Raw genomic sequence first — 26068 nt, forward strand, 5'->3', positions numbered from 1 at the left:
AATATATATATATATAAACACTTTACACTCATGTTTAAGTCACTAGAGTGGGTTAATATTAAAATAATATAATGGAAATACTATAATAATAATGTTTCAATCTTATCCCACCCAAGGCAGCATCAGTCTCCACACTACATCCATTAGAGACGCTGATTGGCCAATTGGCCCGTACACCACGCCCTCCAAATCCCTGCGCACCGCTCTGATTGGTCCAATGTACCATCAGTCAAACAGGGTGAAACCTCCCCCTACCATCCCATCCTGCTTCTCCCCCCTTCTCCCCCTCCACCTCCCCTCCTCCCGCAGCATGTTGGGTTGAGCGGTCGGCTAGGGGACCGTGGACAGCTCCCGTCTGAGGAGCAGAGCAACGCAAGAGGAGGAGAGGGCTGGATATGGGGGAGCCACCGCACAGGCCCGTATGATCGAGATAAAAACACTTTTTTTAATGTGTGCACGCACCGGGGAAAATACACAAAGACACGGAGCTGGAGAGGCCTTAGGAGGACCGGGGAACAACCGAGGGAGTGAAGGAAAAAAGGGGGAATACGGCTACTGACCCATCCCGGCGCATCAGGGGGAGCAGCGGCGAGAGAAAGGAGGAGAAGGAGAGATAATTCCGCTCGACCTGATGGACTGAGAGGACAGATGAATGAAGACTGCCTACACTAACGCCTATAGATGCCTGGCCAAGGATCTGGACGCTTACGCCATGAACACGGACATGACAATGGACGGCATTGGCAGCCTGCATGGCGGGGTGGCGGTGAGCTCCGTGGCCCCTGATGCGGAGCTGATGAGCGGCCACAGCCCGCACCACGGCCGCGGGAGCTCGTCGGGGGGACACGGGGCGGCGGCGGCGGCAGCGGCGGCGGCGGCGTCCACCCTGCGGATACACCAGGACCTGGCCGCCGCCGCCGCGTCATCCCGCTCGGCCATGGTGTCCGGCATGGCCACGATACTGGACGGCAGCGGGGAGTACCGGCCGGAGCTGTCCCTGCCGCTGCATCACGCCATGAGCGTGCCCTGCGACACGTCCTCTCCCGGGATGGGGATGAGCGGCACCTACACCACCTTAACCCCGCTGCAGCCGCTGCCCCCCATCTCCACCGTGTCGGACAAGTTTCACCATCACCACCACCACCACCACCACCAGCGGCTCTCCGGGAACGTGAGCGGGAGCTTCACCCTGATGCGGGACGAGCGGGGACTACCGGGCATGAACAACCTCTACAGCCCGTACCACAAGGACCACATGTCCGGGATGGGTCAGAGCCTCTCCCCGGTGCTGGGCAACGGCCTGGGCTCCATACACAACACCCAGCAGGGTCTCCACAATTACGGCACGACGACGCACGGGGGCCACGACAAGATGCTGAACTTCGACGCGCACCACACCGCCTCCATGCTGGCCAGAGGGGACCACCACCAGCACCGAGGCCTCGGTGGCCCCACGGCCGGGATGATGCCGCACCTGAACGGGATGCACCACCCGGGGCACCCGGCCGCCTCCACGGCGGGTCACCACCCCCACCCCCACCTCCAGTCTCCATCCCACGGGCCCGTGTTGGCTTCCACCCGGGAAAGAACGCCCTCCTCCTCGGGGACGCAGGGGGGGAACAGCTCGGGGCAGCTGGAGGAAATCAACACCAAGGAGGTTGCGCAGAGGATCACGGCGGAGCTGAAGAGGTACAGCATCCCCCAGGCCATCTTCGCCCAGAGGGTGCTGTGCCGCTCCCAGGGGACCCTGTCGGACCTGCTGAGGAACCCCAAACCCTGGAGTAAACTAAAGTCAGGCCGGGAGACCTTCAGGAGGATGTGGAAGTGGCTGCAGGAGCCCGAGTTTCAGAGGATGTCGGCCCTCAGACTCGCAGGTAAGAGCGGCTGGTGTTTTGGTTTTTGCTTTACGCGCCGGGACGAGAAACGGAATTTAACCCAACAACAACAACAAAAAGAATTCCCTCACAATGTTTTGACTTTTCATCTGCTGCTGCTGCTGTTGGCTTTGTTCGGGCTGTTTTCTTCGCGTCTCCTCTTCACGCACTTTGGGCGAATGAAATTTATTTAGAGTCGCTGGTGTTATGATTACCATTATTGATCAATAACAAAAAGAGATCGATACCAAATGACAAGGTCATGGGATTTCCCTCCAACAGTCCCCTCTCTCTCTCTTTCACTGTGCAGTAACCCAGATTTTATTTTCATGCTCCTGCATTCGAGGAAGTGGGGAAACACTGCACTTTTACTGATATTTCTTCACTATTTTACAGCCAAATTAACATTAAAAAAGCTTAATTTTTAAATAGATCATTAAAAAAAATAAGAAAACAAGGCGAAATAATATAAAAAATGATGAGTTTCTTTAAAAATAAATCTTTAAATTTGTGGATTCTGAACAAATGTAACATCTAAGTTGTTTATTGTTCTAGTTTAATTAAATAATTTGGGATAAAATGTTTATTCTCAGTGTTAATTGGGGTAATTATGTTATTCAGCTGCTGTTATTAACCTGTTAAAGGCTTTGCTGTATTCATGTGGTATTAGCAGAGAGAGAGGGAGAGGTGTGAGGAGGAGGAGGAGGAGGAGGAGGAGGATTTGTGTTTGATTGTGAGGAGCTTGAAGTGATCAGAGGAGCTGTGACATAAACATGAAGGTCTGTAGCATCAGTGGGTCTGGTGCCCCCTCTAGTGAGGAACCTGGTCTCTGTCCCGGAGACGAGCCTCTATTGTCTGCAGGAGGGACGACAGGAGGAGGAGGAGGAGGAGGAGGAGGAGGAGGGATGGAGCAAAATAAAAAGGATCAGGTGGCTTTTAAAGATCAGGTTCAGGGTGGATTATGTTCAGTTTTGCAGGAATATTGTAACATAAACAGGGTTTAATGTTGCTGCTGTTGAGGTTTAGTTCGTCTGTGGTGAACCTTGTTGTCAGATTTAATCAGATTTAATGTGTTTTTATGTATATTTTTAAATCTGACGGCGTTTTAATGATTTAATTTGTCTGTAAAAGAGCGTTTATCCCACCAGATTTAATCTTAGACTTTAACTAGTGTGGAATAATTCAGTGTTTTTAGCAGAACGATGTAAAGACTTCAGTTTGTGTTGCATTAATGGATGTAAATTAAGTGTGTTGTGGGTGAAGCTGTTCTTTATCCAGTTTCCAGTGTGTAATTTTAGCTGTAAATGAAAAATCTAATTAACCAAATTTAGTGGCACAGAAGATAAAAACAAACGCTAAATTCAAAATAAAAACAAAAAGATGTGTTTGATAATCTTTTTGCACTGATAGCGCTGGGTTTTTAAATTGTTGACTTTTCTTAAAAAGAAGGAGAAATTTTATTTGCTTGAGTTCAGTTGCAGTTACTTATAAAACATTTGGGATCAATATGTTGTTTGAGGAAGGTTTCCAAAGCCAGCTGACGCCTCTGTAGTCAGATTTATAATAAATAGATGGAATAAGCCTTCAAGAACCTGAACCTGAATCTAAATTATTTTCCAGTTTTAACTTCAGTTCACTGTCACTATTCAGCACATTTTATCAAGTAAAATACTTTAAATGTTTGGGTTCAAAATCTCTAAAAACCCTGTTTGTCTTTTATCAGAGTTTCACAACATCGTGTCAAATATATAAACAAAACAAACGATTATGTACAGAAAAGAGGTTTGAAAACAGATCCACACATAAATAACTACGTAACAAAACACACAGGACATTCAATTATTGTGGGAAAATGTACATACAGTGTTGTAGTGTGGTTGGGGCTTTGTACAGAGCTGAGATAAATATTATATATATGATAAATATATAATTCTATTCATTATATAACACTTTTTAAAAATGTATTTAGTGGAATTAAAACAAACAGTAATTAGTTATTATCAAGGCTGCAGTGTTTATTTAAATAATGAGAAAAATCAGCTGTAAGTATTTGAAATAATGTAAAGAGGGATTTAGCTTGACTTTATGTATCTCTGTATTTATCATTTTGAAAGTTTCTGGATAAACAAACATCTAAAACACATCAAATTACCCTAAAACATTAATATATACAGAGCAGAGTCTGACTTTACAGTTACAGTCAGTAAAAATGATAAATTCTGTTTTATTTCACTGTCATATTTTATTTTATTTTATTTTATTTTAACATATTTTCAAGCAGCAATCATGCAGCTCCTGTGGTGTGTTTATACTTGTATCACAGTAATATAGAAGAGGCCTCTCAGTGAAGCAGCAATGTGTCTGCTTTGGAATAAAAGTTTTAACAAAATGTCAAAATAACAACTAAAAATATGATAAACATGTTTTGTTAATTCAGTGGACACAACCTAAATAGAGAGATATTGTGTTTTTATTATAATCTAAATTACAATCATATAAATTAATCGACTCGTGTTGTTTTTGTCATTTCATTAAATATCAATAATTTTGCTGCTTTAGGATGAAAACTATTGATCGAGAACGAGAAACACCAGAGTTGAAAAGTGTATAAATAACAATAAATACAGTTTTTAATCACTAAAATATTTTTACAGATTTAAAATATAACTCTGAATAACTCTAACATGAAAAACTTTATGTATTAATAATAAAACCTAATGTGTTTTCTTTTTTTCCTGTGGTAACTATAAACCTAAACAAACAGCACAGTATATATATATCCAACCTAAATTATTCCTAAAACAACATTTAAACAGTTTTTATTAATGATAATGATATAAATAGATCATACACCCATTTTATTCTCTATATTATAAATCTTCTTACATTAAACCACAGGATCTCAGTGTCTTTGTGTCATTTTATGAATCAGATTTTTAAAAATATCTGCCAGTTTCATCTGATGTTATTTTTTAAAAATTTTATTGCTTGTATTAGCTTTTATTATTTGTCTTTTATCATCATAACTACTCATCTTTTATGACTCTAAATCCATCCTGTGCTTGTAAAGCACTTTGAATTGCATTTGAGAGGTGCTATATAAATAAAGTCTGACCGATTGATTGGTTGATTGATCCTGCTGAATCTTCTGATATTCGTGGCTGGATCATATTACGATGTTTGGTTGTGGTATCTGTTCAGCTTCAGTTTTAAATTCTGTTGAAGTGAAGAAGAAGAAGAGGCGGTGTGATTTAGGGTAGAGATGTAACTTAGTTTTAAGCGTCTGAATAGATTCTTTAAAAAGATAATCAATCAGAATAGGTGGTGTTTTCTTTTTCCTCTTTAATCAATAGATATCCAAACATTCTTGCATTTAATTTTTGTGGCTGCTGTTTGATGATGTAGGTTAATATGAAACAACAGGAGTGACGGTGGATGGAGGGTGGAGCAGAGCGTTCATGTGATCCGTTCTCTCCTGTGTTGTAAAATGTCAGCATGCAGATACACACTGAGCAGCCTCATATACTTATACTGCCGTCTGATGGAGCTGCACTCATCATCATCTGCTTTCTCTCTGATAACAAAAACCCCCACTCTGCCGCTGCTTCATGTACGACGCTGTTTTTGTTTTTCCAGCATCCACAAATCAAACCTCAAATCATCATTCGAGCTAGATATTGATTGGCGTTTTTTGATGCCACTGCCAATACAATACAGAGCCTAACTCTGAGGAATATAAACAGAGGTATTTTGGGAATTTTTGATTTTATTTGACTGTGAGTGCAGAGAGAGAAAGGGAAGACACACAGATAGAAATGGAGACAGAGGTTAAAGGTCAAAGGTCCTTTGGCTGGGACTAAGTCACAGACCTTAGTCTAACAAGGCGTCCACACAAAACCACCTTTCTTTTAATCTAAGACATAATGACTAAAACATGGGAAATTTTCTGAACAGGGCTAGAAATATGCATGCCTGCTGCATGGCTAATGGCTGGGTGAAGTTATTTTATCTGTTGTAAAGCTTTAAATCAAGGGAATTTAATCAATTCACTGCTAGATTTTGGATCAATTCTAAATCAGTTCAGCAGCTATGTATGGTGCAGAGTTTTGCTCCTGCAACAACACATCCAGCGCAAAGACAGGACCAAAATGTGTTTAGCCTAGCTTAATGATATCTGTGCCACAGTTAGCTAAACCTAGCTGACTACAGGATGCCTGGTGACATGTAAATCAGATAGTTTTAGAGTTGTTGGGAGTGTGTTTGTTTCTCTTTTATGTGTGAGCGTGGCTAGCAGCTAGCATTATCATTAAAAACAGTGCTAATTGGCTGAACTTGAAATGATGTTTGTGGGCGAAGCCAATCGCTGTTCACAGCTACTTGAACTGAAAGATGGACAAAAGAACTAATTACTTGTCTTTCTGAATTTCCAGAACTGAAACTGGCCTCAAAAAATATTTGTTTGGTAAAATATCAGCAGGCAGATGAAACTATAAACATCTACTGCTAGCAACATTAGCATTGTAGCTAGGGTGGCGCTATTTAGCACAGCACCACCTACAGTTTCGAAGTGGTAAATGTGTCAAACAAAGCCAAACGCACAGTGGAAGACCCTTATACATAGTCATCTAGTTTTGACTTGGACCTGCCATTGTAGCTGTTTTTATTTTATATTCTTCACCAGGTATTACATTTGTCTCATCTCAAAGCCTTCTCTTTCTCTCCACGGTGACTTTAAAATGACTGTGAGAAACAGAGGGAGCTTCAATTCCTATATCAACAACGCTACAAGCAACCAATAGAGCTGAGGTCAAAGGTCAGAGCTGCAACACTCAGACAATAGATGGAGCAAATATTCCCCTGACCCTGAGACGAGCAGAGAGGAGAGACAGGAGGGAGGGAAGAAAGAAAGAAATAGGAGAGCTGGAAGATGAGGTTATTTTTGGTTTTTGTCTCGCTGAGTCTGCTGTTACATTATCTGCATTCATGTTCTGTATGTTCACGACAGTGGAAATAATGGTAATAATTATGTTGTGAATCCCATCCTTGGCTCTGTGCCTCAGATCAATTAGTTGATCAACAGAAAACTAAATGGGCCGTTTTGCTTAACAACTAATGGTGGATTAATGAGGATAAAACATTACCCTGAACGTCATTAACAGATCTCTGACCTCTCATATCAAACTATACATTTAGAAACTGGGTGTCACATTTGATTATGATCTGAGTGATTTGCTTTAATGCTATGACCATAATTACATGACATAGCTAAAAGTGTGTAGACACACCTAATGGATGGTTTTCATGGTTTTGGTTTGGCCTGACCCACATCCTCAATTTTTTTCAGGGATTTGGATAGATCTGGTTTGCTCATTGACGACTGTTGCCCCACATTGGACAAACAATTAATCAGGGTTTTGTAGACCGGACTAAGAACAACATCTTCCTACATCCACTGAAAACTAAGGCTGAAAAGTTTGATGCAGCGGAACAGGTTGTTGTACACTAACTTACAGCTCTTAAATCAATATTTTGCTCATCATCTCTAGCTCTTAGTCACAGTGAATAGAAACATTTATACTTCAGCTAAGGTGTTACGCAATTTTAATTCATATAAAGCCAAATCAGAAGTTATCTAAAGGCACTTTTCAGACTGTAGTCTTTAAATTATACACCCAGCAATTCCCACCATGATCAGCACTAGTGTGGAGGAAAAACTTTCTTTTAGAGGCAGAAACCTCGAGCAGAACCAGACTAATGGTGGACGGCTATCTGCCTCGACCAGGTTGTCGTACACTGACTTACAACTTAGATCAAGATTAATGTGAACACAAATGACTTTAGTCTGATTGCCAGGCTCTCCGTTCGAGTGAATAAAAACATTTATGCCACAGCTACAACAAAAACCAAATGGTGTATGAATAATTTGTCAACTTTGCGTGTTATGGCTACGCATTTTTGGCTTTTCACATGCCATCAACGCTTCATCATACCCTCTCCTTAACCCTAACCAAAATGACATTAAGTGGCATGGAAAAAGCCAAAAATATGTAAGCACTGCATGCAAATGTCCTGAAAGTGGCATGCTCTTGGCGAGATCTTACAAGGTCTAGAAGAACCTGCCTGCCCTGCCCAGAGCCCTGATCTCAACCCCATTCAACACCTCTTGGATGAACTGGGACACCAACTGTGAGCCAGACCTTTGTTCGCCCAACATCAGTGTCGGACCTCACTAATGCTTTTGCAGCTGAATGGGAGCAAATCCCTGCAGCCACGCAGGATCTAAAATCTTGCAGAGTGGAGGCTGTTACAGCAGCAGATCGATGGTTTTAGAATGATATGTTCGAGCATTCAACCATCACACTTGGGTGTTATGGTCACAACCCTTTGGCCTAGTCTAAGTACAGTACTGCTGGGTTTAAAATGTAAGTGCAGCTATTCAGAATTTTTTGACAATAACAACAAATGGTTTGCAGTTGAGAAAAATAAATCTTTGAAAATCTATCTGTCCAAATATCTCCCTGGTGCTTTTCCTCTGTGTCTCCTTCTACCTTATTTTTCCCTCGCCATCTTTCTCCTCCCTTAGACCTGTCTCTCGCCCCCCCCCCTCCCTCTCTTTCTCCCTTTTGGGGGGCGGAGGTATTATGTGATTGTCGAGGGAATTGAACACAAGAGCCGAGGCAGCAGCGGCCCAATGAATTATTGATGGGAATCTCGGCGTGACCCGCCTCGGTCTGCTCACTTCACTTCTTCTTCACCTCGCAGCCGGGTTAACCAGGCAAAATGGAGGAAGGAGGGGGGAGAAGGAGAGAGATAGGAAGAGAGGAGGAGGTGGAGGAGGAGTCCATTGTTTGGTTGGAGGATGCTGCCTGCCTAAGACTGCAAGTGAATTATGGATGAAAAGAAAACGATGCTCAAATCAGCGTTAGAATAGAATAGCTTGCCTAAAAGCTGAGTACAAATAGCAGCTCGCAGCACAAACAAACCTGAGCTCTGATAGTTTACAGGGTGAAATTCACATTTCCACAGCATTAGCTCCATCAGTGCATCCAACAGTCATGCCATTCTCACCACTCCTCTGCTTTTGGTTTCTCTCTTGAGCCCAGACACTAATCTTGCATTTGTTAAATTGCTTCTACTTCTGCTGTCATTGAAACTAAACAATGACAAAAAGAAAACACACATATATGCATAAAATAAACAGAAATATAGATTAAAAGTAAATAAAAACAACAACCCTCATGAATCACAAATTACTAGTTGATGTCCAATTTCCATTCTTGGTGAGAAAATTATGTATATAGAGTTATGAATGGTTGTGCGATATGACGAGATATATCAGATGACAACATAAAAAAAAAATTTCTTATTATGTTCTATCATTTATATCATGGTGATCGTGTGATTTTAGTCCCTGTCAGTTATTTACACCCAAAAACATGACAACAACAAGTTTTCCCTTTTCATATACAAACTTATATAATGCAAAGGTTTGTCAGTGATGTCAATATTTGAGCTATATTTTCTTCTTCCATATCTTGTTTAAAACTCTTCCAGATTCTTTCATATACTGACTGCTTACCTTTGAGTAGATGTGTTATCTTGTTGTAGTCAGTTCAGCTTGATGATTTGGTTTGATATTCTTCTTCCAGGAAAGTGACATAACTTGTTTGACCAGCAAGACAATTATGTTTTCCTTGCTCAAGTTTTGATGGTCAGGATATATTCGTAGCAGCATTGATGTGTTTTTAATAAGTTTTTTGACAACAACAAAGCTCCATGGCTCAGAGGAATAAAATCCATCAGGCTTGGGCCAAATTCATTGTTGAGTTTTGGGCTTTTTGTGGGATTTGTTGACAAGAAGAAGAAATGCAGAGCATCTTGAGACGGATCCTTTAATGTCCACTTAGAGTCAAATCGTCCTGAAAATCTGAATGACTGGACCTAAATATTTTCCATTTTACGCATCCTGCTGTGAGCAGACATGCTGCATTATTAATGAGCCGGACTCTGCTTTATGACACAGATTACCAGCAGTTACTCTGTGTGTGTATATATATATTTATATGTGTGTGTGTGTGTTGTACAGCTTCAGACTGTGGGAATACAGTTTCTGTCCGTTTTCAGGGTTTGTGTTCTGACCTCCTGCATATTCACAGGCTGCTATCGATCTGTAATAATGGATTTTAGACTGCTGAGAGGAGACTTTTGATGTTTGTTTGTGTGTCAGCGTGAGAAGATTTGACAGGAACTGTTCCGGGTGTTGGGGAGTACTACGGCATATGCGGGAAGAAAAAAAAAAGTTGTATAAAGCCTTTTGTGTCGGAAGCCGTGTGAAGTCAGCGTTGGTGGAGGATGAAGACTTCATGTTTGAAAATTTAAGAAATCTGGGGGTGTGGAGTTGGAAAGAAGTGAGATCTCTGCTTCAGGCTAAGGGCCCCAGGCTACCATAGCTGCTACTAGCATAACACACCTCTGTGCAAGTCTCTGACCAAACTGTCAGTGGTGTAGTTGCATTGTGGGTAATGTAAGTGCAAGATTTTGACAAGGAAGATGATATCTCTGGCTCTGCTGCATCAATTTTAAAATGTTGTTCTCTTTAAACTGTCCATTGTGAGTCCAACACTGTCACAGGTTAACAAAGATAAAACTGTGGAGATCTGAGTCTGTAAACCAAAACATTTTAGCGCCTAAATCTGACCAAACCTTAACCTTAACCCAGAGGCGGCATATCAGAAATCAGTCAAGATCATTTTTGTAGCAGGCACAAGCCAAATGACATGACTTTATAACATTTATTCTATGACAGATTTTTTAACACTTTACATGTCTTAAAAAAGGTGGCTGTTAATGAGTGTCCAAATGAGACTACAGAGGTTGTCGGGTTGTCAGAGGTCAGAGCTAAATGAAATGACCAGTTGGAAGCTTAGTGGTGGAGATGTTGACATCAAGTGACCGTGGTGTAGTTGGTTTATAGACTAACATTAGCTTTTTACTTCTGGTGATTGGATTTAGGCTTCAAACATCAGAGCAGTGGTGTTTGTTTGTGTAGATATTTTTGTTTTTTCGATGGAAAAATTCCACTGGCTTTTTGTGAAGGGAACCAAGGTGATGCTAACCTCCGTGTTGGACTACAAAAATACATCACCACTCTCAGGTGAATAACAGGGAAAGGGTTTTTTGACGTGATCCCAGCAACACATTCAAGCATCATGTTCATTCAGCAAAGCTCCAACCTCTTTATCAAACCCCAAACATCAGCCTCTCCACAACCTTCACTGTAGCTCCCAATAAGAATATCAGAGGGATAGCGTAGTGATTTTTCGTTAAGGCTGTCCTCACCAATTATGTTGCCTCGGCAGGTTGTTGGAGCAGTAGGAGTGCTGCCGGGGGCCGACTGAGCGGCTCGGGTTCAGGGGAGAAAATGGTCCTGTCGCCGCTTTATTACAGCGGTCAAATCAAACGTGACACCTGGACTCTGAGCTCATCGAGGCGGCGCACAGTCAGTCACAGCTGCAGGATACTACACAACACAGACACACAAACACATATATGCAGGAAGCAGCAGGGAGGATGGGAACACTATCCTCAGGCGTGCTTAAAGGACCATATCAGTTTTTTGTTTTTGTTTTTTTTACACAATTTACCCAACTTATTTCCAACGTGCATCAGTTAAGTCTCTCTCACATTGAAGACTACATTTCCCATCAGGCCTGTTGTTTTGTGTACCCCCTCCTCAAAGAGAATAAACACGCCAGAAGTAATTTTTCTTGATCAATCTTTTACCCTTACCCTTCCACCCCCAGCTATCAATGGAAACTAACACTGTAGGTCAGACTGGAATTGTGTATTATTCCACCGCTGAAAAATAGTCCCCAACAAATGCAGTGTTTCCTTGTGTTTGAGTAACGTTTGCTAAAAGCCACTTCACAGATTTTACACGTGATGTTCAGTTTATTGTCAGGGTTAAGACTACTGAGCGTCTCCGGTTGATGATGTCATAGGACATCATCTGGATTATCTGATCTTGGATGAAACATTTTTGATATTAAGTTTGAAAGACCTTGGTCTGATAACTATTGAGTTGCATTATGGGAAATGTAGGACCCAGCTTGGAGCTGGAGAGCTCAATAATCTGTTAGAAAAAGGCCTGTGATAAACTGAATCAGGAGCCAACATGGCCGCCAGCTGGACAGAACTGGTCTCTTTTAGGCCTGGCCCACATGTATATAGGTATTTATCTAAAACATAGCTTTCTCTCTGAGTTTAACCTCAGAACAGAGACCTGTTGTTTTAGGTCTCTGAAACTCAGTCCAGGATAAAATGTTCAGAAAATGGGTAGAAATGTTCAGTGCTGACGAGTAGACTGAGTTGTTTTTTTTCCCGTCTGAAACTAAACTGTCTGTGCTTCTGCTTATTTTAATCTAAATTTAATGTCAACATCAGGTTATTTACAATTCTGTTAAATAATTTACATGTCAGTTGTCATTTTGCATTATTTTTGTTTTTGTGCGTGCACAGGTTGGTGTTGGACAACTTGTGAAATGTCATGTTTTGTCAGGAGCCTCTTAAAAACAACAAGATGCATCTCTTATCCTGTAACCATTAAAAATATGTTCAGGGTTCCAATTTGTCTCAGGTCTAATCAGTATTGGAAACCTGTGTAAATTTAGGTCAGCCTTGACCCACAATGGATCAGAGACCTTGTTTAGGTCGTGTTGAGGAGCATTGGCTGATCATTTATTTACAATACATCCCAAACAGATTGATTTGTCTGTATGAGGCAGTTTTAAATAGACACAGCCCACTCCCCAAATGAAATCCCTCCCTCTCTCTCTCTTACATCCCTCCTCTCGTAGTCTCTTCCCTCCCTCAGGTTAATTAGGGCCCGAGCAACGAGTTGCGTGGGCCCAACGGGGCCATGCAACGAGTTGCAAGGACCCTCTTGTTTTCGGTCTGTTTATTATTATTATTATTATTATTATTATTATTATTATTATTTTTTTTCTTCTTTTTCCGCCTCTTAGATCGGCTTTTTGAGGGCCTTAACATGCGTGAAAACTTACCAAAATTTGCAGACGCGTCAGGCACGGCGAAAAATTTAATAATTTAGGGGTCTTGAGCATGGGCGTGGTAAAATGCCCTCGGTAGCGCCACCTACATTTTTAAACGGAACAGCCCCTCAAGCCCGTTGCGCCTAAAAATCTGAAAATCTGCACACATATGTAACATCCCATGACGCACCAAAAAGTCTCTTGGAGCCATATTCTAAACCCAACAGAAAGTATTTTTATTTTGACCGGAAGGTGAAAAAATTGTGTGTTTTTGGCCATTTCCAGGGGTCGCTTGAACGCGAACTAGTCCTAGACGCATTATCCGATTGACTTCAAAACTTAATAGTATGTTCTTAAGACATAGACGATGTTAAATTGCGGCAGATTTTGAGTTTTTGTTGAAGGGCGTGGAAGTTATGGCCCCTCAAAGTTCGATTACTCGCCACGAAACAGGAAGTTGCTTTATTTTTGCTATATTTCGGCCATACTTTGTCCAAACTGCATCAAACTTTACAGGATTGTTAATGGTACCTATCTGCACACATCCATATGTCAATATTCATACAATTGTTGTAGCGCCACCTATTTATAGCAGGAAATGACATATTTTATAGTGTGATGTCCAGTTTCTAGACGGGTGACCAGATTCACTTCAAATGTTGTCAGCCCCTCCTTGAGGAATTTTTTGGAAGACTGGCTCCGAAAATTGTGAGTTTTGGTCGAAGCGTGTGCCGGTTCTGGCCCGTCAAAGTTCGGAAACCCAACTTCCTGTTTGAAACCTCAGATTTTGGGGTAACTTCCTGTTGCGACTCTCTACTTTATCCTATAGATGGAGCCATTGTATTACTCTTTGATGGGTTTTTGGAAGGGGGTCTCTGTGTGTGTGTGTCTGTGTGTGTGTGTGTGTGTGTGTGTGTGTGTGTTTGTGTTTGTGTTTGTGTTTGAGGGGGGAGGGGAAGAAGAGTTGATTGAGTCTGTGAGAAGCTGCCACAGAGAGGTTACAGTCAGGAGAGCCAAGAGCTGCTTTACACGCGGTATAAAAACTTCAGTTAAGATTTGAGCTGTCACTTGAGAAAGCATCATGCCAAAAACTAAGGAAATCACTGTAGACTTGAAGAATTGTCGATGCTTAGGAAGCAGGAGAAGGATATACAAAGTTATAACAGCATTTCCAAGCGTCAAGAACTCAAATGAGAAGCGTCACCGAGAAATTCAAGGAGAGCCACACTGTGCAGAACAAGCCTGGCAGAGGTAGGAAGCCAAAGATTTCAATGACCCTGGAAAGAAAACCAGTTAGAGACCTGTCTAAAGAACCCATAAACGCTGCCAAGACACTAGTGAATGACTTAGTTAAGTCTGAAATTGTAGTCTCAAAGAAGATTACATGAATTCATGTAATCTTACCATATGTCTCCCCTTGACCAAAGCTGAGCGTGGATTGATGCTGTCTTTACAGTTTGGTTTTGATCAGTTAGGAAATTTCACACGGGGTCAGCTGATTTTTTCGTGTTACTCAGTGTACGGCGACAGGAAAAGTGCACTAGGTCCTCCAGCGTCGAGGTGAACCAGCTGAATATAAGCCACTCAAGTTGACGACAAGTGCATTGAAAAGTAAAAGCTGCTGGCCTTTACCTTTTCTTTGTAAAAGCGCCTGTTCGGCCAGTAGTTAGTAAAGTAATATTTTCAGCGTTGTCCACAGTCTCATGACATGTTTAACACGAAGCACAGCACGCTGGTTAAGCTCGTGGCAAACTGTTACTAACAGCTAAAATGAAAGCTTGTCTGTATGTAGTCTAACTGGTTAGTTTGTCACTAATCTCCAAATTTTGCAAATTGCTATAAACTTCACTCTCTTAAACCAGTAACAGTCTGAGCTGGACTGATAGGAGTCTGTATGGATAAAGATAAAATCCTAATGATACCCATCCCTACAGCTGGTTAGTGGCTTCGCCCTGACTTTAGGCAGATGAGATATTCACTGTTCAAATAACTTCATTATAACCCTTGTTTAAGCATAAATGATTTATATATGCACCCAATAACAGAACTTGCAAAAAAATGCTTTTGCTCAAAGCTCAAAGCTTGTAAACTCAAGTTAAAACTGAGTTTTATCTCCTTTTGGGAGGGGGTATCTGTGTGTGTGTGTGTGTTTGTGTTTGTGTTTGAGGGGGGAGGGGAAGAGGAGTTGATTGAGTCTGTGAGAAGCTGCCACAGAGAGGTTACAGTCAGGAGAGCCATGAGCTGTCACAGATGATGAGCTCTGAAAAATATTATCACAGAAAATAATTAGCATAAAAGCTTTTATTTAAAATTTTTACATCTCGGAAGTGTGAACTGTTACGCCAGCGTGTGCCCTGCGACCTGCGTTGAACCCGCGGTTGCCGGGGTCCCGCGGTCGCCGCTCCCCCGACGGGCGCCGGGTGCGAGGGCCCGTTCAACGCTGCTCGCAGCTTTAATTAGTATTGGTGTCACAGTGCGGCTGAAATAACCCTGTCCAGGGGCGTAATGAACGACGACAGGCGGGACGAACCCGTCAGGCCACAGCCAGGGTTTATGGTGAAAGAGTGTTAGTGTTAGAAAACAGGAAAATAAACACAAGGCCAGATTTCTTATGACGAAAACCTGTTATTTCTATTACTATTACAGCTGTTGTTATTATGATACATAGCATATATAAAATTACTTCATAATGTATTTGTTATCATAAATAAAAACAAAAACATTCTGTGGAAATGATATAGGATAAAGGATAATCTGTGTTACATTAAATATTATGATAATTACTACTATTACTACTACTACTGTTATTTTTTTAAGAGAACATGGAGTTATGAGTAAATAAAAAAACAAACAACATTAGTAAATATAATCTAACCAAGATCACAAACCTCCCTAACTTAAAACTGTTTAGCTGATTTTATTTGAGTTTGGACTGCATTTTATTGACTTTTATTATATTTACTTGTTTATATGTTTGGGTATTTAGTGTATATTTATTTAATCTTTTATGGTTTTGTTCTGTTTTTTGTTTGTGGCCTATTGAAAATGAGGGTTATCTTCAATGTGTCCAAAAGAAAATATAAATACAATCAAATAAAGGTTGAATGATTAAATGAATTAATATACAATTAAAACATGTAAAAGAATAATTTCTAGTAGAGATGACAATTAAAAAAAGTAAAGAGAAAAAGGGAAAACGCCCAAACTCCATCTTAATTTTTCATCTTTCTGTCCAGTCTGTGATATTTTTGTTTGCTGCCTCAGCCGACAGCTCGGTCTATGTAAATGTGCTGATACGTATCTATAACCGATCAATACTCTGATGGTCAGATACTGACACTGAACACAAACAAGGAAGTGGACGCACGCTTGTGTTTGTTGTCCTTCCCGCTCGTGTCCCCGCTCATGTTGTTGTTTGCTCTTATTTTGGTTTCTTTCTCGTTGTGAGTGTGTGTGTGTGTGTGTGTGATTCAGTGTGTTTTTCTGAAATATGTGTGTGTGTGTGAAGCAGCAGTTTGGGTTCGGCCATGTGTGCGTGCGGATGGATGATGTGGATCGATGGCTGTAATCCCGAGCAGATTAAAAGAGCATTAATACTGGCAACGATAACGTAAACGGTGCGGACCCAGATCTCCATTGATCTGCAGGAACCTGATCCAGACCAGTTCCTGGAAGAGATGGGGGTGGGTGAGAGGGGGGAGGGGAAGGGAGAGAGCGCTGACAGTATACAACAGAGATAGAGAGAGAGCGAGAGATGGCTCATACTACAGAATAATAACAATAACACAGGCCTTTTAATGTACAAGCTAATTAATAACTTAGCAACTGAGAGATATGAGTATGCATGAACCACCCTAACGCTACATCAATGGCGCACAACTTCCTGTGGTGGTGATGAACATAACATAAATCGAGACGTGCACTGTCGTCCACTAAAAACTTTCCTTTAACTAAGTAGTTTTCTTAAAGAGAGCAGCCTCTTATCAAACAGTCTTTATAGATGTTATTGATTGTTGTTTATGTGCTGGTATTTGCTTTTTTATTTCCTCTGGTGTCAGTTGTTGCTCAAGCTGCTGCCAGGTGAGGTGGTTTCCTCGCTGTTAAATTGTTGAAATGAAGATTTAAATTCATCTCATTTGTCTGTAAAATGCTGTATTATTTACAGTTTTATTTTACTGTTAATTATGTCTGAGAGATTTAAGGCTGGCACACAAATTGTGGTGTGATGAAGCTAATGTGCACCGATTCGTCATATTTCCCAGCATTTACTATGCATGTCAACTCACCAGGGAAAAAAGCAATTAAATCACATTTGTTTGATGCGTCACCGTGTGCTGCGACCATCAGCTGATACACTTCAAATGATATGCTGCTATATGACGAGGCCAAAGTGTGCTGCACTTTACACTTAAAACAAAAAACTTGAAACAAGCTTCTCCATCTGTGGTTTGGAAACATTTACATGCCTCTAGTCTTATATGGATTTTGTATATAAAAGTGTTGGCACAGCATTTCCAGGGTCCCTATTTCTCCCTAGTTCTACATATGTGCTCTTTCAGTGTCCCATGTTCCCATGGTCCTATGTTCCCAAGGCTCTATGTTCCCAGCATCCCATGTTTCCAAGGTCCTATGTTTCCATTGACCTATGTTCCCAATGTTCTAAGTTCCCAAGATTCTATGTTTCCAGCGTCCCATGTTTCCTTGATCCTATGTCTTCACTATCCTATGTTTCCCAGCTCTATATAGCCACATAATGGGAACCTGAAATGATGTTCCCCAGCTCTGTATTTCCTTACTATGACATAGGCTATTGTGGGAACTTGTCAGAGGGGTTTTCTGTTCCCCAGTAGTCGTGTGGCTCTCAATACAATAGGCCTACACTTTAGGGAACTTGTCAAATGGGGTAGGGGTTAGTGTTGTTATTAAAAAAACATATTTTATGATATGAAAATTTTACTTTGAAAAAAGTCAAATTTTACCCAAACACAGTAGGAGGGCTAATGTATGTTAACAGAATATTTAACAGGGGAACACAGGACTGTGGAAACTCTGCTAATTGTGACTTTTCCATTAAAATTACACAATTTCACTGTGAAAATTTGCTGTTTTTAAATGTTAATGTAACTGGACTTTTGGGCAGAACTGAACTGCCTCCTGTGTTTAATTCTTGCTTATTTAGTTTTCTTACTCATCTCTTTTTTATCTCAGCTGCACAGTTTGTATTTATTTAGGTGACCTTTTGTCTCGCCATGCGTACGGTTTGTGCTGTTAAAAGTCAAAACCAAACCCAATTTATCAAAAACCAAACAGATTCTAAGGGTCAGATTGTTCTTTTTTTCCAACTGTGCTCACCTCCGGCAGATTTGATGGTAAAAGCATTAAAAGCAGCCAGTTTTGATGTGTATCAGACAGATGGTTTTGAAGGGAATCCTGCTCTATTTGATTGGGCCACATAACTGGATTCATTAAGCTGAATCTGTCTGTTATTGGATTATGTTTCATATTGGATGGATGGGATCCACTTGTAGATATTACAGCCTTTAACAAAGACAGGTTTAGCAGGACAGAGCTGGCAGGAAGATGTTGGAGAAAAAACTAAAAATAAAAAAATCTAAACAATAAAACAGCGCAGGAAAAAGAAAATATACTTTAAACTTTATGTGTCTGTCTCTTCAGTGTCTTTCATCTCTTGGAGCAGGAAATCTGATCGACTTGTATCGCTTTCCGCTGATCGTTCGGAGACAAACACAGCGGTGAGCGGTTTACCAGGATGTCCGTTTATAGCTGCCCAACCTCCTTTTGATCAATCGCCGATTACAATACAAGCTATTGATCAGAGAATATTATCTTTCAGCCCGTGTTTGTTCTCTGTCGGAGCTGTGTGCGCTGTGAGACAGAGCGGCGATGGCTGCCAGGCCGCCAAAAAACATTGCTGATAAGAAAAGGTACTGAGAGGCTGGTTAACTCATCATCTATTAGTCTGTCAGTGTGTGTGTTTGATGTCCAAACAGAGCTTCCCTCAGACTTATCCTCACTGTCAACATACAGCAGGTTAAAGGTTAGTGAATGTTTTCTCTGTAGCTTTTCAAACTTTGTCTCCAGAGATGTTCACTTTTTTAATATTTTCCACCACCTGAAGTTGTGGCTTTACAAGCTAGCTGTGTCTCTATGAAGAGATGTTGTTCATTATTTTTGAAAATAAGTCGTCCAGGCTAAAGAGAAAAGTCTGACCCCCATGCTCCATACATGTTAATAGCAGGATAGGCCCCTTGAGATGAACATCACATTTTCAAGGAAGTCCTCGACACAAATACACAGAAAATATGACACAATGCATAAAACAGATTGACATGGATACACCCACGCATACAAGACAAAAGCTCTCCCAGGCCTAGCCACTCCCACTCCCATATAGTTCCCACATGATGCCGAGTATACAGTCAATGTACACATACCCATACAAGGCTGTTTACGTTCATTTACATCCACCTACACATTAGAAGATAAATTATTTCCATGTCTCACATGTGGAAGCAAGAGCAAGAGCAAGCTGCTTGAAGAGAAGTAAAAAGAGATGACTTAAAGTAATGAAAAGAGGTAATAGAGTCTGAGTGAACTGGGCAGATTATTATAGTTAATATAGTTATTATATTATAGATTGAGCTATGAATTTAAAGGCATGTTGCACAATTTCATAGCTAATTCTAGGAACAAAGAAAAAAGGATGCTTGGTAGCCCTTTGACTATACAATGACTTATGGAATATGAAAAATTATATGGACAACGTGGGGAGGAAAGCTCCTATTTGTTTTTATTTTTCTATTTTAGATGAAAATGTTCTGATACCCCTTAACAGTTAAGGAAAAATGCTTCTGATGTATGCTATATTGTGTTCTATATTTACCCTCCGCCATTTTATTTCAACCTGCAATAACTTGATGTCAACGTCTTTTTTCTTTATTTTTAGCTCTGTTTTTGGTCTCCACCAAATCCTGAAGGAACTATCTGGTTCTTTAGCTGTTACATGCTTCACTATGCTCACCAGCTGGTCTCTAATTGTGTCTGTCTGTTGTTGTGCTGAGCAGGAAGTGGTCAGTGATTTTAACCGAGCGACTGTGGCCAAAAACAACACAGATGAAAGAGGTAAACGTGAACCGAAACAATAAAGTTAAGAGCAGGAAACAATGAGCTGAAAATAGCTTAAAAAGCTGTGTAGAGTTGCATGATAAACATTCTGTGGGTTTGTCTCTATGAGCGACTCCTTTCACATTAAAGTAGCCAAGTGATCCTGTTACTATAAAAATATTGATTATTTAAGCAATGCTGCATTTTTTGCAAGAGGATCCATCTGAGGAGTTACTAGATGATTTGAGGAATAAGAAAGAAAAGGAATATTTCTGTAAGACTGTATTGTGTTGATTATTTTGTGGGTTTTCTCTCATTTTAGCTGTTATCTCTTGGAATTATATGATACCCTTTAGAGGCCTCTCTGGACAAAAACGAAGGGAAAGGAAGGACAAACCACTCTTTTGGTTGGACTGCTCACAAGTCACGTCCTCACTAAATTGAATTTTAGAGGTCACAAGCCATAAAGGTCAGGCACCACACAGCTCTAAAGACTCGGTTTAGGTGCTCAACATATACAAATTCAATTCATATTTCAGACAGTTTAAAAAGGGTTAACGATTGTTTAGGTTAATAAAATGAACTTCTAACTCCCCTCGTTTTCATTTTATTAACAACAGATATCAGTATTGTTGTGTAGTATTTTAATAAAAATGCCTGTTTGTTTAGAAACAGTCCAAATTGCTGTGTAGCAGGTGAAAACTAAACATAAAATGAGACACAGAGAGAGAGAGAATAAGAGGTGGATGACATCAAAGTCCTCTGAGGCCATTTCTTCATCAGCTCAATGACATCACTGAGCCACCAGAGGCTGTGATTGGTCAGCCGCATTCTACTGGTAAACAAGTGGAGATACATTACAGCGTGCATGCGTGCGTGTGTGTGTGTCAGCAGGCAGAGAGACCTTTGTCCGGTGATGTCATCACAGACCTTGTGGACATACAGATTATACACTGATAAACCATCTCTCTGCACACACACTGAATTCTCTCGCTCTGTCGCTCTTTGTTCCTCAGTACAATCAGTCATTGAAACACAGTCATCCATTCTGTCTGTACATGTGATGTAGCACGAAGTCGTCACACAGAAACCCTTCGTCTTATACAGTAAAACCATCCCTAAAGCCTTCATATTAAAGGTATAATACGTAACGTTTCAGCATTAAAATGTCTAAAAACAACAATCCATGTTATGTATGTTATATATATATAACTGAATTGTGTACTTACATTATCCTAAATGTATTCAGCAACCTAGAGAAATCATCATATCCCCTTTTTACATGTGTCAGAGTTACCAGAAGTAGTAAAAATAGTCTTTTTATGCAGTTTTAAGTCACATTTTTGAGATACACTTTTTAGATTTTAACCATATATATCAACAGGATGATGAATTTCGGTAATCTGATGTCTGATTCTTAAGGTATCAGAGAAACAAGCTCAGCAAACGTTTTTCCAAGGATGCCCTGTGTCTGAGAAACACAAATTTTTAACGTTAAACTACTTTATTTAGTGTTTTTACTTGTTTTAATCATCTGGTCTGTTTGTTTTGGAGAGGAGGACACCTCTGTGCAGAAAGAGTTGGTTGACTCGTTGACAAAATAAAAGGCTAACTGCTATAATAATAATTAATTCATCATCATCAATTATCCAAGTTACTTATCAACTAGCAAGTCTACAGCTAGCTAGCTGCTAGTGGCTTTACAAGGCTGTACAGTGATGCCTTGAGCTAAATGCTAATGTCAAGCATGCTTTAATTCTCACAGTTACAATGCTAACTTGTTGATGTTAAGCAGGTATAATGTTTACCATGTTCACTAGCTTAGTTTAGCGCGTTGGCATGCTAACATTTGCTACTTAAACACAATTTAAAACTAAGTCCAGTGAACATGTCTTTACCTTTGCAGGTATTTGGTCATAAATCAAAGTACTAAGGGATCACCAAAGTTAAAATCTGTCCTTAGGACATGAACGTTGGTAGCACATGTTATAGCAATCTATCTGACAGTTGTTGAGGCACTAGAGGACAGGTCAGGGAATAACCAGGAGTGTGTGTGTAAAATTTCACCTCAATCCATTAAATAGTGGCTGAGATATTTCAGTCTGGAACAAACCAACAGACCAACAATAGAGCAACGTTGCTAATGTGCTTATAGATATACAACACTGCAGACTTCCTGCTTTTCTATGATTCATTTCTTTGTTGTTTTGATCAGTTGGTCAGACGACAGAGAGGAAGTGAACTGAAGACGTCGGTTTGAGCTCTGGAAATGGAGATGACAGGAATTTGTCACAACATCCCAGAGGCTACTAGACGATTAATTGGTTAATTGGAGAAACAAATAATCTCTGATAGGGACACTGTACACTCTAACGTTGTGTTGTTAACTGAGAAATATTCCTACAGATTCATTCATGCTCTCAGTTACTACAGTATGAGTCTATGAGAGAGAGAAACCGAGACAAAGAGTGTGTCTTCAGTCTGTTGTTCCATTTCCGGTTATCTTCTCAAAACGGAAGGAGGAAAGCATCGTAGTGCATTAAGCACAACCACACACACACACACTCAGACACACACAGGCTCATAGTGGAGTGCTGATTGCTAAGTGCTACAATGCTGTGTCTCTGTATACATCTGTGTGTGTGTGTGTGTGTGTGTGTGTGTGAGTTTAAGTGCTGAGATATGATGCATCAAGTGTGTTTGCCAGGCTGCCATGCTACGCTAAGTCTGCACACTGAGACTAATATACTGCAGTATTCAAAATACTCTGATATAATGATAACATGGTAGAAGGCACAGAGACTTGTGCTGACTGAGCCTATTATAGTTTGTGGATCAAATGTGCTCCGTGGTCGACTGCATTACTTTAAATGTCCTGATTTGAGCATGTGAGTGTGTGAGCACGGCTACATGAGCTGTAGGTTTAGCGAAGCACCCATAATCTTGATTTTTTAGTTCAGTATTTCCTCTGATGATTCACCTGGGTGCTGGTAGTTTACTTATCTAGTCTTATTGTGTAGGATTGTTTGGCCTCGGTGGAGGTATGTGCTCTGCCGAGTGGTCGTTTTGATTCATTAACTGACCCAGTGATATTTGGTGACCGTCTTTGTGTAGTTTGGAGGTTTTATTTTTAGATTTATTATATTCCAAATATATGACAGTATGAACTGATTATTGATTATAATAAACTGAGGACTCCCAGAGACAAACACATAACGTGTTAAGCAAAACAAATACAGTATGAGTAAGCTCCGAATTAGCACTGATCTGCTTATCCAGTTATTTATCAGAATCTCAGAATATCAGAATTCTTCTAAGACACAACATAAAGGATAATGTAACGCTATAATGAGATTTCTGTCTTGATAAACAGATTAAAAATCCATAAAATTTATAAAAGTCTCTTCCTAAAGGATCATTTCAGCATATTCCAACATGGTGTATTTCCCATATTTGTGGCTCTATGAGTCTTTTACACATTCACCACCTCTGTTGTAGAGATACAGGGGAACAAGGACCTACACAAAACAGCTTTCCAAATAAACGTGACTTACCTAGTATAACTAACGGCTACAATCTGTGTTTACTTTCAGTCACGCTTCCCTGTTTCTCTACAACAGAGGTGGTGAATACAAAGCTATCAAGACTGATCAAACCACATTTATGGGAAATACACCAGGTTGAAATATACCAGGATTATCCTCCAGGAAGTGACTGCTATTTTATATATTTGATGGATGTTTAACCTGTTAATCTCAGCAGAAATACCATTAGAATTTGTTAAAATACTCCAGTAATTTATCCAGTATGTTAACCTAAAGGCTCCTTAAAGTCTACTTAATTGTTAATTAAGAGCTTTTCTAATGAATTAATTATATGTCAGGGGCTTAAATGGATTAAACTACACCTTAAATTGAATTGAGGTGAATTTGGTGTTTGTTACAGTGTGTTTTTAGGAGTAAATTAAGGATCAATTAATGGTATTTTTAAGGGATTCTTGCTTCATAGTGAATCACTTTGTGGAAATTTGAATTTCTGCACCACATGACCCAACACTTATCATGCAGTCAAGGAAAATCACGTGACTTAAATCAGTTGTCAACACCTCCAGACTCCGGTCCTGTACTGTGAGAATAAGTACAGTTCAAGACCTGAGACAGTGGATTAAATGACAGTTAACATTTGTGATTATTTGGTGAGGGTGGGAGAAGTCACCTGTGACACCACGACAACGTCACGCACATTAACAGATGTCACGTCTGATTAACTGGGTTTTATCCAAACATCGCTCGGTCCTGCCGGCTCACAACCGAGTGCCGAAGCAACCGAATGTGGCGCCACACACGAGCAGCGAAGTGTATGTTGAAGGGTGACTTTACTACTTACCCTGCACTTATATGCCCTCTGTGTAATGGATACCAAGGCTTAAGTGGTAATGGTGTAATAAAAAAAGAAACGAGAGAGAGAAAGGAAAAGGAGAGACGTGGAGAAAAGAGGGGAGAGAGACAGAGAGGCAGGAGGGGCTGGAAGACGAGGGAGAGGCAGGGGGGAGGAAGGAGACAGGAAGGAAGAGAGGAGATGGAGGAGAAGAAAGAAAGAAAGAGAGAGAGGAGAGGCAAGACAATGGAGGAGGGAGTTAAAGAGATAATGGAGACAAAAGAGAGAGTTGAAAGAGAAAATGAGGAAGAGGCGAAAGATGGATGACGAATAAGACAGACCACGGGGAAGGAGAAATGGTCGGGGAGAGAAGACAAAGGGAAGATGATGGAGGAAGTGAAAGAGAAAAGAAAAAGAAAGAACAAAAGTCTGAGACAGAGAACAGATAAAGAGATAGAGCTCCAGTTGATGGCAGCCCTTTGCACCATAAATCCTTTTTTCTTACAGAATGAAGCCTGTCTGTCTGAGTGTGTCGAGCCCCGACAGACGTCTATGGCTTTATATTCAGCTATATTGATCCCCCAAAGCCCCTCTCTCTCTCTCTCTCTCTCTCTCTCTCTCTCTCTCTGTCTTTTTAATTTCTCTGTGTCGCTCGGTCTTTACTTCTCACTCTCTACCTCCTCATCTCAATCCTCCTCTTTACCACCGTCTGTGGAGGGAAAAAAGAAAAATGGTAACAGAGGAAAACATTCAAATTCCCCAGGAAGGAAACCTCCCTGTTAGCTCAGAGTGCTGAATTAGCCGTTAGCATCTAGTGATTTAAGGACAAAACAGTTTTTAACTGGCTGTTAAAGGAATATTATATACAAAGGTTTTATAGACTCTGTGATTAACACTTTGAACACTTTTATAAATAAAGTTTTGTCTACATACACTGCAGTCATTGAATGAGCTGTAACACACTTGACATACAACATCTGATATGTTTTGATGGTAAACAGCAGGAATTTCATATATAACACCATTTATTTTAATGTTGCTAATGCATGTCTTGAATGAGGGCGATAATGTGTTCTTAATTTCTGCTAATGTTTTTAATGCTATTAACATTAACATGCAATTTTGTTGATTGTATTTTATGCTAACGTTAATTCCTGTGCTTTCAGCCTGTGGTGTATGTTGGTGGACATTTACAGTTCATCTCTTCATACAACTATATCCCTAATCTGTGATTTTATTGATTTCCTGTAAGTTGATGAATTTGTAAATACTAAAAATGCCCATGTAAATGTTTTAAGTAGGAAACATATCCATATTCAGACCACCGTAGTGCCACAGTTTATTGTTTTCTGCACTCTCACGGTACCTATCATACTACTGTCACTATGTTGTGAGTAGCTCCTCCATTTCTGTTACACACTGCATTGTGGGAATAAGCGTCTGTCAGCAACAGGACACATTGCATGGCTCTGTGGAGACTGAGGCGGCCATGGACAGGCTGCCAGGCTGTGATCTATCTTTGTGGTGAGGATGAAAACAGTCTGACTGTAATGACTCTGCTGAAGTCCTCTTCCTCCTCTGTCTGTAAAATGAAACCAAAGCTCGCCGGCTCCCTCGCTTCCTGTCTTTAGACTTCTACAA

General features: G+C 40.5%; 1 protein-coding gene across 1 annotated transcript in view; it reads left to right on the forward strand.

Moving 5' to 3' along the window:
- The first annotated feature begins 313 nt into the window (after positions 1-313).
- The window catches only part of LOC108901166 (one cut domain family member 2-like), a 44359-nt gene continuing 18604 nt past the window's right edge, over positions 314-26068 (forward strand). The window contains exon 1 of the mRNA XM_051072761.1: positions 314-1874. Coding sequence (XP_050928718.1) covers positions 653-1874 — 1222 coding nt within the window. The 5' untranslated portion in view covers positions 314-652. The remainder of the gene's footprint in view (positions 1875-26068) is intronic.

Source organism: Lates calcarifer, linkage group LG9 (genome assembly GCF_001640805.2).
Source record: "Lates calcarifer isolate ASB-BC8 linkage group LG9, TLL_Latcal_v3, whole genome shotgun sequence".
In the NCBI taxonomy this organism is placed as follows: Eukaryota; Metazoa; Chordata; class Actinopteri; family Centropomidae; genus Lates; species Lates calcarifer.